Source organism: Malaclemys terrapin, chromosome 8 (assembly GCF_027887155.1).
Source record: "Malaclemys terrapin pileata isolate rMalTer1 chromosome 8, rMalTer1.hap1, whole genome shotgun sequence".
Taxonomy (NCBI): domain Eukaryota; kingdom Metazoa; phylum Chordata; order Testudines; family Emydidae; genus Malaclemys; species Malaclemys terrapin.
In genome coordinates, this window is record NC_071512.1 from 58,694,421 (window position 1) to 58,707,263 (window position 12,843).

General features: G+C 38.9%; 1 protein-coding gene across 2 annotated transcripts in view; it reads left to right on the forward strand.

The window, feature by feature from the left end:
• PLA2G4A (phospholipase A2 group IVA) overlaps positions 1–12,843 on the forward strand; it is a 136,695-nt gene that overhangs the window by 90,636 nt on the left and 33,216 nt on the right. For both annotated transcript variants that reach the window (XM_054037838.1, XM_054037839.1), the window contains 3 exons: positions 2,732–2,868; positions 9,201–9,423; positions 11,636–11,750. In XM_054037838.1, the coding sequence (XP_053893813.1) occupies positions 2,732–2,868; positions 9,201–9,423; positions 11,636–11,750 (475 nt within the window). The remainder of the gene's footprint in view (positions 1–2,731; positions 2,869–9,200; positions 9,424–11,635; positions 11,751–12,843) is intronic.

Below are 12,843 nucleotides of genomic sequence, written 5' to 3' on the forward strand. Positions count from 1 at the left end.
GGAGCATCCTTAAATAGTTTTCCTCTTATGAGCTTACACCTGGAACTCCCCTCTGCTCAGCCTGTTGAGATTTGCTTTTATAGATCAATTAGCTAATGTTTGCAAGGAGCTTCCAAAATTTAAAGCACACTGTAAGTGCTGAGTAATATACTAATATAGCTCTACTGTTCAAAGCAACTGCTCTATCAGTGTTGGTTTAGTAAAACAGGCATGTCCTAATTCTTCACTTTAGTTTTGTTGTTCTTTGACAGAAACCTATCCCTTGTACAGAATGACAAAGAATGATAATGCCAATAAATACCTGTGGTTGGAATTATTAATACCTAGAACTTATACGGTACTTTACATCTGAAAAGTGCTGTACAAACACTAATCAGTTAATCTTTTACTGAATTAAAATCCAATCTTTTGTATAAAGCGGAAGGTCAAAGATGACATCCAAAGTTTTGCAATTATTGGGTGCAGCCATTTCCACTGGCTATGTGTTTTAGATCTAAGAAGCAAAAGTGGGGTTCATTGCTGATTTATTTCAATGTTGACATAAAACTTGCAGCGTGTGTTTAAATTCCCATGTAAAGTATAAATAAGTAAACTATAAAATTTGTTTTCCCTATATCCATCCTTAAAATCTTCCTAACCACTGTAAATATCAAAATGTCTCAGTGCACATACAGGAAGCAAACATTGAAATTAATAAAATCCAAATTAAAACATTTTTTTGCTTTCATCAAAAGAATCACACACTGTTATAAAATGCAGTAGAGCCAGATTCTTCCACCCTTATTTGCAGTACCTTATTCTGCAAGTAATGCCGTTTAAATGAAGAGAAAGGCACTAGTCCCTGTGGGTAATAATTGCACAACCTTGCCCGGGTTGATTTAATATTTCTTAAGTAAACTATGATTGGCATGTTGGATAGCATGTTGAAATCATACTTTAGATAATGTACAGCACTTTCCTGTCATGGGTATAAGAAGTGTCATCAGTGAGATGTATAAATTGATCAGTGATTTTGGTTACTGCTGCTGTTTTATTCACGCAGCTCACGAAATAGACTGGGACTGAGATAACTACTAGAGGGATTATACCAGAGATTAGATAGTGGGATTAATTTACCACTCTATGGGCCAAACTGACTTTCCTGGGATTTGCAGACTAAGAAAAAGAGAGTGATGAAATCGTGGCCTCATTTAAATCAATGGGAGGTTTGCCATTGACTTCAATAGAACAAGGATTTCACCCTGTTAGTGAAATTCCATCCCCCTTTCCTTTTTTTCTTCACTGGTTTGAGGATTTCCACCCCCCCCCCCCTTGTTTCTGATGTGCATTCACTTTGGCCATCCAATAGCAGTTTCTGTTTTTTGTATATCCGTATACAGCTCCACCTTGGAAATGTATAACTTGGCATTTGTCCTTGAGTCAAGAATAGCATCAGTTAAATTCTCAAGCTGAGGACAGTATCCAGTGTTAATGGAGGGAATGGACTCTCGTTATCTATTAGTTTCCCCTCCTCCCTAATCCCTAACTACTTTGAGTCCATAGACGATTGAGGAGGAGCATGTGAAGGCACAAAGCGGAATAAAAGTCAATGGGAGATGGTGCCTATCTGCCATTTGTGCCTTTGAAAATCTTCCCTTTATTGTTGTGGAAGAGGATAGTTAGGGAGTCAGCTAAGCAATTATGAATTGTTATAATTGGTGATCTTTATTGAATTCCATAGCTGCTTATAAACAATGTACACAGCCTACTATTTACAATGGATTTGACAAATAAATGACATGAAACAGATATACAATTGTCTTAAATGTTGGGTACTCAATCTTGTGAGAATAATCTGTTTTCTATTTTTTGTTGGAAATTATTTTGTCTAACTCTTTTTTCTGTGGTGGGGTATGGTGCAAGGCTAGGATAATAGATACATCAGAAACTCTAGATCCTTTAGGTCCAAAGTCTTCCTAAAGTTAGTGGGAGTTTGGGGTGTGTATAACATGTAGGATTGGACACTTAAAATTATTCTACATGGCAATTTTTTTTTCATGGTAGTGGAGCTTTAGTTATTGCTGTGTTAGGATTTCCATCCGTCTCCCCTTCCTATTTGACTGAAATAGCTCATATCTATTCAAACTTGAACTGAAGTAAAACTTGATAGTAAAGGACTGAATTTTTTTCAACACAAAATAAGTTTGTCAACCGTATGACCCCTTAAAGATGTGTTAGATCATTAAATTATAAATAAGGATGTGCAATAAGGGCCAATTTAAAGACCCCCTAAAGAATAATCATGGGTGTCCAAGACCTATGTGTGGATGAGCATCCACTCCAATAGCTGTCAGTAAGTGAGATGACTAGTACACCTTCCAAAGAGAGAGCCAAGTCTCTCTGATAAAGGCTGTAGATCTGAAATTTCACTGCTTTTGGCTCCTTCACTGAGATGTTACTCAGAGGTGTTTCCTTTAAAAAAAAAATTCTGTGGATTTATTATTTTTAGATCATAAGGCTTAATGTCTTTTCTAATGTTAAGAGGAACCATTTTGGTTATCTTGTAAGATCTGCATCATAGAGATAAGGATTCATCTTTGAGTCTCTGCTGTGGGGACTGTTGAATGGTGACTATTAATTGCATAAGCCTGATGTCTTTGGCTACTGGTTGGTGGACACAAAATATATTTCGCTCTTTAAAATGCATCCTTGAAGCCAATCTTACTGTGTGCTGTCTTTTTCATTTGCCCAGGTACCAGTGATAGCGGTGTTGGGTTCAGGTGGTGGATTTCGTGCCATGGTAGGGTTTTCTGGAGTTATGAAAGCGCTCTATGAATCAGGAATTTTAGACTGTGCAACATATATTGCTGGTCTATCTGGATCTACATGGTAAGTTTTCTGTGCCCTCCCCCAGCCCCACTTTGTTTTGGTGCAGTGGAAACTTTCCACTGATAACTGGGAGAATGAATTTTATGATGTAGGTTACAGTCACCAGGGGGAAGGAATTCTCCATCCAGTGCAGTAGAGTGGCAATGGAGTTGAGCTTCGGTTGCTAGTATTTTGGAGTACCTGGCAGGATGTAGGCAACTTCAACTCCAAGAGGGTTGCATAGGAGCTTGATCAGTGAGGATCTGAATTAACACAGTTCTCATCTCCAATAGCCATGTCACTATACAACCAATGTCCTCACTTTTCAAGCTGGTGGGCCACCTTGTAGGTAGGAGAGATTTTAACAGTTTGGCATCACCATAGCCTTGTGTACTTTCTGCCATAGGAGCCCTTGACCAGGGACTCTAGCCCCTTAAGAACAAATTTACACAAAAAAGGTTGATGATTTTTCCTTGCTCAAGAAAACAAAAATCAGATTTTTTGTGAGGAGACCTGGGTGTGTGCATGTTGGATTTGCTGCAGAAATGAAAGGTCTTGTTGAACTTGGGTCAAGACCATTAGAATTTCACTACAGGGTGAAGATACACTGGTTGGTATAAATGCATTAGTATATGTGCCAAGTTCTAAGTAGACATCTCATATGTGGACATAAGAAGATGGGAACACACAGTGCCAGAAAGAAGCCCATGTCTCCAACTATTGGCTTTTGAGATATATTCCCATTTTCTCTGGAGGAATTAACAGTGGATGTTCCCATATGAAGTTCTTTACCATTGGTAAGAGCAGGGTAGAATGGAATATGGCTTGCAGAAAAGTGGGCATGTTGTGATTTGTTCATGCTAACCCCAAGATGTGGCAGAAACTCTGTGTGCTGGTGGTGCTTTGCTTCTTTCCTATATAGTTAAAGAGTGCCTTTGCTGTTATTAGCTTTTGCTCAGTTTGAGACCAGAAAAGAAGCCAGCATCAGACTGGTGCCAAACCTATATTTCCCCTTTATGCCAGCCCTGGTAAACTGTGTTGAGAGAAATAACAGCTGTCCTTCCTGCCTCAGTTAAGTCTGCAAGTTCATTGAATTAGCTACTTACTAGTCAGAACGTGAGCCGATTTTGCCTGAGGTCTGGATCTCACTGAGCTACATTTTAAACAAATACAGCGCTGGTGAGAGTTCAACCCTGTATGTCGATGTACTGTAAAGATAATAGAATTTGAATCAAAATAGTAAAATTCTTTAAACCAATCAGGTCAGAAAAATAAGTTTAAAAATAGCTGAGGTTTAATCGAATAAGTCTGCACAGTCTGGGTGATATCACCTTTTCAGAATTGTCCTGTGTATTATAAAGAAATTCTATTTTTGACACTTAGCCAGTACCTCCTTGTTTTTTCTTTTCCATACCATTTATCCCCCAGGAACAGGGTTATGCTTCCATCTGAAGGGTGGAGTATTCCCTGTTCCTTCTCTTGAGGGAAAGGACAGGTTTCTGCCTGTTCCCCAAGATGTGTGCTTGATCTTGGAAGAGGGTATCTACCTCATTAATTGTGTCAGTCACCTTGCCTGACCATAGACTGATCTTCCGCATCATATTTTCCTTTTTTCACACACACTGTAGTTTCACCTGTGATTTGATACACATGTTAATACTTTGCACTACCATAAACTCTCAAAGCACTTTGCAAACACTAATTAAATCTTGCATTGGACATGTGGCATAGGTTTCATTATGCTAAAGCACAGTGAGAATAAATGACTGATCTAAAATCCCCTGACAGAACCCAGAGGCTTCCTGCCCAGTTGGTCTACTTTAAATTCTAAAACGCACTAAAACACTGCATAAAATGTGACTCCTTTACTGTCCCTTAATTGTGAAAATATCTGGCTCTTGCTAACTGATAACCCACACTTCTATTAATTTTCAAATGGCATTAATAAAAAGTAAAAGATTAAATGACATCAATAAAAGAGAGGACTGGAGAAAGAGAGATAGAGTACATGTTACTGCATGAGGACTCTGTGTACTTTTTACATAACCTCCAATCATCAAACCTTCATTTGCTGTGAGTATTTAAAAGCTGTTATATCAGCTTAGATGTTTCTGTTCTTCACCTCTTAAAAAGATGAGTTACAAACAGCTGGATGCTGCTATAAACTCTTTAATCTTTCAATTACTTTGAAACTGATTGTGGAATATCTGGCTGCTTGTCCATTTTTAAAAATATATTTGCAATCAACTTTTTAAATTTCTCCACTTCAGTCCTAATTTATGAGATGACTGCTAAGTTGTGTAAATGCTGGCCAAATCAATTTGGTTTTAATCATCAGCATATGTGCTTTGAATTACTTTCCAGCTCTCCATTTTATTGTTTTAAAGAATTTCCTGGAATTATGGTAATTTTTATTACCTCAGTAATGCTTTGCTGGATTGGAGCCTTATGGACATGCCTTTTCTTAAGTATGTGAATACTCATTGATGGCAGTGGGATTGCTTGGGTCTTTAAGGTTAGGTATGAGTGTAAGTGTATAGCCGAGTAATGTCTTAAATGTGTAAAATACTGTTCACTTGGACTGAGGGTTGTTTCCAGTTTGTACATTTGATTTTAGCAGTTTTTTAAATTGGTTTGTCAAATATAAAGAAAAAAAAGATGCTCGTTTCCTTATTTGCTTTACTTATTAGTACAGTAGACGTAAGCCAACATATACTGATAAGGACTATCTAGGCTCTATTTTCATATATATTACTGCATACATTACAGTGTGAATCTTTCCCACCTAAATTATGCAAAAAGCTATTTGTATTTACATCCATACAGAGATGTAAAGTAGACAAACTGTTTAAATTATAGTGGGCTAAAAATAAACGTCAGTAACACTGATGGCTTTTAAGAAGAGTTGTAACATGTATGGACAATCCAGTTGTCCATTAAACTGTATACATTCTACATGGGGGGAAATTCCCCAAACACAGGCTTTGGCTAATTTGAAATAGTGAAGAATCTACATTTCTTGACAGTAGTAGTATATCTCTTTTGGCCACAAGAGGGTGACATAATTACCAAATTGGGTTACTTGCCTAACCTGCTTAGACTTTTTTTTTGAAAATCCCACTACGCACCTATCTCAATGCTTAATTTGTGCCAGGGCTTGCCAGGGCTGGGTCCCAGCACCTCCAGGCTTGGCAGTTCATAGCCCCGGGACCTTTCGGTTTGCCACATCAGTTATGAAAGTAAAAAAATTGTTTGAGCCCCAGCACCTAATTTCTTGAGCCAAGGTACCTTTTTCTTTACAAATTAAGCACTGACCTATCCATATCTTTAAGTGCCTAAATACCTTTGTAAATCTGGTCCAAACGCCTCTGCATAATAGATGACAGGGTTCATATTCATACCAGTAAGTACATTAGATGAAAAGAAGTCAGAGTTGATAATATGGCACTGAGACATTTGTTTGGTCATTCTCTGAGTAAGACTGAATTGCCACAGTTAGCTTATTGCAATAATTTCTCCTCTAATTTTGTAATCCTTAAGCATATATATAAATAAGCAAGTTTTATCTAATTGAAATGCAGTGCATTTGGGACCCCTATTCTGAAGCCCTTAGTCAATCAAACCCCCATTTATTTCAAGAGAAGTTTTGCCCAAATAAGGAGTGGTTTAGGACTTCAGTTTTTGACCCTTGTGCCTGGATAAAGATTTGCTGCTGAAAGATAATTGTCAAGACCATAATGCAGTTGGCACGTACAGTTTTATTAACATGATTATATTTAATTGAACAATTTAAACAATTATTTGGAGCTTTCATGCATAGTCACATTTACATTTGGAGCGCTGACTCATCAAATAATGTAAAATAATGTATTTGGAGCATGAAAAGAGCTAAATAAGCATAACTCTGTGTGTGTTTGTATGTATACATGCACAAACCCTTTAAAAACAAGAATATACTTTGAGTAAAACTTTTCAGACTATATTCTGTGTATCCGCATGCATGTTATATATATTTAAGCTTACCTTATACCTTCCTATCTTTCTAAAATTTAGCTTATGGGTTATATTTGTGTGTGTGGCTTTTTAAAATAAAACATTCTCCTGTATTTTTTCCACTTGAGTTATTTGTAGTTCTTCATTCTTAACTTCAGCTTATTTTTTTAATGTGATGTATATATCCTCAAAACCAGGGACATGCCTGAATATATCAATGATATAAAAATAAATTATATAAAAATTTTAGGGCTGTCGATTAATCACAGTTAACTCACACGATTAACTCAAAAATTAATCACGATTAATCTCTCTGTTAAACAATAGAATACCAATTGAAATTTAATAAATATTTTTGGATGTCTTTCTACATTTTCAAATGTATTGATTATTACAAAACAGAATGCAAAGTGTACAGTGCTTACTTTATATTATTATCTTTGATTAAAAATATTTGCACTGTAAAATGATAAACAAAAGAAATAGTATTTTTCAATTCACCTCATACAAGTACTGTAGTGCAATCTCTTTATCATGAAAGTGCATCTTACAGATGTAGGTTTTTTTGTTACATAACTGCACTCAAAACCAAAACAATGTAAAACTTTAGAGCTTAAAAGTCTATTCAGTCCTACTTTTTGTTCAGCCAATTGCTAAGAGAAACAAGTTTGTTTACATTTATGGAAGATAATGCTGCCCACTTCTTAATTACAATGTCACCTGAAAGTGAGAATAGGTGTTCGCATGGCACTGTCGTAGCTGGAGTCGCAAGATATTTACGTGCCAGATGCGCTAAAGATTCATATGCCTCTTCATGCTTCAGCCATCATTCCAGAAGACATGTTTCCATGCTGATGACGCTCGTTAAAAAAATATGCATTCATTAAATTTGTGACTGAACTCCTTGGAGGAGAATTGTATGTCTCCTGCTCTGTTTTACCCACATTCTGCCACATATTTCATGTTATACCAGTCTCGGATGATGACCCAGCACATGTTGTTCGTTTTAAGAACACTTTCACTGCAAATTTGACAAAATGCAAAGAAGATACCAATGTGAAATGTCTAAAGATAGGTATGGTCCATGACCCAAGATTTAAGAATCTGAAGTGTCTTCCAAAATCTGAGAGGGATGCGGTGTGGAACATGCTTTCAGAAGTCTTAAAAGAGCAACATTCTGATTGGAAACTACAGAACACGAACCACCAAAAAAGAAAATCAACCTTTTGCTGGTGGCAACTGATTCAGATGATGAAAATGAACATTTCTTTAGATCGTTATTGAGCAGAACCCATCATCAGCATGAACACATGTCCTCTGGAATGGTGGTTGAAGCATCAAGGGACATATGAATCTTTAGCGCATCTGGCATGTAAATTTCTTGCGATGCCGGCTACAATAGTGCCATGCAAATGCCTGTTCTCACTTTTAGATGACATTGTAAGCAAGAAGCAGGCAGCACTATCTTCTGCAAATATAAAGAAACTTGTTTGAGTGATTGGCTGAACAAGAAGTAGGACTGATTGGACTTATAGGCTCTAAAGTTTTACATTGTTTTATTTTTGATTGCATTTTTTTTGTACATAATTCTACATTTGTAAGTGCACTTTCATGATAAAGAGATTTCACTACAGTACTTGTATTAGTATTGAAAAATACTATTTCTTTTGTTTTTTACAGTGCAAATATTGGTAATAAAAATAAATATAAAGTGAGCACTGTACACTTTGTATTCTGTGTTGTAATTGAAATACACCTCTACCCCGATATCACGCTGTTCTCGTGAGCCAAAACATCTTACCGCGTTATAGGTGAAACCGCGTTATATCGAACTTGCTTTGATCCGCTGGAGTGCGCAACCCCGCACCCCTGGAGCGCTGCTTTACCGCATTATATCCGAATTCATGTTATATCGGGGTAGAGGTGTAATTATATTTGAAAATGTAGAAAACATCAAAAAATATTTAAATAAATGGTATTTTATTATTAACAGTGCAATTAATTGCAATTAATTTTTTTAATCGTTTGACAGCCGTAAAATTTTTCAAAAGCACCTAGGTCCCATTTTCAAAAGTGAGCATACTTGAAAATGTTACTCATGGTATATTCCTGTTTTATAGGGAGTAAATAAGACATGAAGGTCAAATCATGGACTTCCCATTCATGGGAGCTTTTCCTGCATAAAAACTCCAGGGTTTTGTGTAAAATGAATAATCACATAGGAAATCTGTGTGAAATATAAACTTAGATAGTCTGTCTGTTGTAAATTTAGCTCATTTGGGCCTTTATCCTGCAAAATCAGGACCTAGTGTCTTGTGTATTTATTGACAGAGCTATTGATCACTGTATTTTCATTACAGGTACATGTCAACTTTGTATTCTCACCCAGATTTCCCAAGGAAAGGACCAAAGGAGATTAATGAAGAATTGATGAACTGTGTCAGTCATAACCCACTTCTGCTGCTCACTCCACAGAAAGTCAAACGCTACATTGAAGCATTATGGAATAAGAAACGTTCTGGGCAGCCTGTAACATTCACTGACATCTTTGGAATGTTGATAGGGGAAACACTTATCCAAAATGTAAGTGTGTTTTTTATGGTTATTTGAGCTGCGAGAATACTGGAAAATAACATCTGCAGATATTCATTTGAATTGACCTTTTTGTGTCCTCACTAACATTTTATCAAACATGTTTAGTAGCAGGAATATTTGTCAAATAATTTCAAATAACTAAATCATTCAAGAAAATTGCAATCTGCCCATGCACATTTAGTGAATAAGAAAAGAAGCAGCATTTGTCTTTCATGTCTGTTATGAAGTAATAGCCCAGATCCAGTTTGTCTATTTATTTAATGAATCTCCTATCACCAACTGTGGCGGGGCGGCGACTCACCGGCATGGTGCCTCCTGCTGGTCGTCCAGTGAATTAGCTCTTCCCAGCCCAGTGTCTTGCCTGCCACTGGCTCCGTGTCCTTCCCAGACCCTGGTGCCCTGCCTCCTAGCAGCATCCCACAATCTGGGTCTCCCCACCCAGGGGAACCCCCAACCCCCTATCCCCACCTTGCCTCAATGGTTACTGCCAGTCATCATCTAGCCCCCGCTCCCTGGGGCGGACTGCAGTCTATAAACCACTCATCATTGGAAGGGGGGTTGGACGAGCTGCCTCTGCCTGTCTCTGGGCTGCCCCCCTGCAGCCCCAGTACCCTTTGTGGGCCCTTAACTCGGCCTGTGTCCTGGGGTTTTGCTAGGCTGGAGCTCCCCAGCTCGCTCTGCCCTTCTCCAGCACTGCTCCACCTCAGGTACCCTGCTTAGCTTCCCAGGCAGCCAGGTCCTCCTCTCTCTCGAGCCAGATAGAGACTCTGTGTCTTTTTCAGCCTCTAGCCCTCAGCCCTCTTATAGGGCCAGCCGTGGCCTGATTGGGGCATGGCCCCCCCATGGCTGTTTCCCTCAATCAGCCTAGATTTTCCCCTGCTGCAGCTCTCTCCTAGGGCTGTTTTAAGCCCATCAGGGCAGGAGCGGGGTGACTACCTCGCTACACCAACTTTCTGAAAGTGAAAGAGATGCCATAGGATAGTACTGTTGTGCAGTATTAAAGGCAATCCTGCTTGACCAACTCATGTAATAGACTTGTTGAAGTCCAGTGAATCATGTGAGCAGGATTTGCCTTTAATCATGTACCATAAGCAAAGAGTACTTATGTAATGAAATATACTAATAGACTATTATAGATTGGTCTGATACTCTATAGTGTGCATATGTACAAATAAACTATACAGATATTGACTTATTCCAAGGTTAATAGCAGTAAAATATTGACAGAGAGGACGGCAAAACAGCTCTTGGGGTGAGGTTGGTTAGAATTACTATTCCTGTTATATAGAGGAACAAACAATAGCCCAGAGAATTTAGCTGAATATGCAAATTGAAGCAACAAGTCATTGAAAGAACTGGAAATAGAACCCAGAATTCTTGGCTCCCAGGATTCTGTCCTATGCAGTAGATCACATTTCTTATATCTATCACATTTTAGTAAATGGTGGTTCAGCCTAAGAGAAAGCATTAAGGTTGTGATGACCTTCCTAGCCTTCTGATATATTTTTCTTAATGTTTATTCTTAGAGTTTGTCTACATATGAAAATTAATCTGGAATAAAGCCAGGTATGCATGTAAAGCAGACTAACTATTTCCAATTAACTTCATGTGTTGATGCTCTTATTATGGACTAAGAGTAGTATATTCTGAATTGTCTTAATCCAGATTGATATAATTCAGAATAAATCAGTCTCATTCTGGAATAAGAGTATCCACACAAGGAATTAATCAGAAATAACTATTTTGGAATAGCATGTAGACAAGCCCAGTTATAACAACAGAAGATAAGAACCTTCAGTGTCCACCAATACTGCTACCCCAGCAGTCACAGGAAACAGAGTGTATGGGAGACACTGACTTCATCCTGCATATCTCTGCCAAATTTTCAAAACACCCTCAAAGAGGTCCCCAAAGTCTCCTCCTGCTCTCAGATATGGTAAATAGTTCAGTGAGAATGGGAGCTGCATTAAGCATTTACTACCTTGATTCCTGTACATTAACATGTGTTGTACAAATAGTGACATTCATAGAGATTAGCTCCTTTTATGGTGATGCATTCTGATTTTTCAGGAGGTCCTTCTTCTCTTTTGATGATTTCAACAAAACTAGAAGTCTTCCCAATAGCAGCAGGTCATCCATTTCCAGACTGCTCTTTTACCAATAGTTTTTATGTAACTTCTCTCCTCTTTTTTTTGTGCAGAGGATGAATACCACCTTGAGCAAGATGAAAGAGAAAGTCAATGAGGCACAGTGTGCTCTGCCACTCTTTACTTGTCTCCATGTCAAACCTGATGTGTCAGAACTTATGTTCGCAGGTATGTTTTCAATCTCTTTATTTAGTTGTCATTTGTGAGGTTCTCCCCCCCCCAACTTAAAAAAAAGTCCTACTTCTTCTTAATTCTTTTTGGACTAAGTATATCCCATGGCTTGGATAAATCTTGAATGATTGGTTCCACTCAGGGCCGGATTAACTTTTTGTGGTCCCATCGCCAAATATATTTGTGGGCCCCCCAGGGAATGATTGTAAAAGGGGCCAGGGCAAAAGCACAATGGGGCAGGAGCTAGGCTTGGTCCCTGGAGCAAGGGAGGGGCCAGGGGAAAACTGAAAGCACAGCAGGGTTGGGGAGGGGGTAAACAGGATTCCTCCCCTTTCCCCCCCCGGCTCACATAGAGTGGGTACCTACCTGGTTCTAGCCCATTCTCTTCGTCTCTCTCTGCACTGAGCTGCCCCTCCTCCCGCAGCTGCAGGATAGGTTCTCTTCCAGCCCTCTGGGGTGGGTGTTGGGAGTGGGAGGAGCAGAGGCTAATGTGGTTACTCCTATAACCAGACTTTTAGTGTCCAGTCAGCACTGCTAACCGGACACTCAGGTCCCATTTTCTACTGGAGTTTCCAGTCTAAAACTGGATACCTGGCAACAGGGCTGCCAATAAAGCCTTGGGGGTAGCAAGTGGTGGGTGGGCTAGGGAGCGGAGAGGACCTAGTGGGCAGGACCATGTCTGCTGTACTGCCCAGGTAGGTTGGAGACTGTGGGGATCAGCTGACACAGTATCCCCAACCCAGGTGACATGACAGCCAGTGGTAGATTTAGAGTTAGTGGGGCCCCCTGGCCCTGGGCTCAGCTTCATTTGCATGGGCCCTCCTTGGGACCCAGCCAAGAAAAAGAACATTCTCTCTTATCTCCCCCTGCCCCCGTTTTTCATTCTTTTTTTCTTCATCCTCCTCCTATAAGTAATAGCAAGTAAATGAAAATAAAGGGAGGTACCTTGATTGTTCTTGAGTCTAACTTATTTTTCCATAGACCACTTGAGAATCACGGAGGGTCTTGACGGACCACTTAATGATCTTTCCAAATATTGTTTGTACCGTTAGCTAACTATTGTAAAGCACTTTGGATAAGAGTGCTTTAT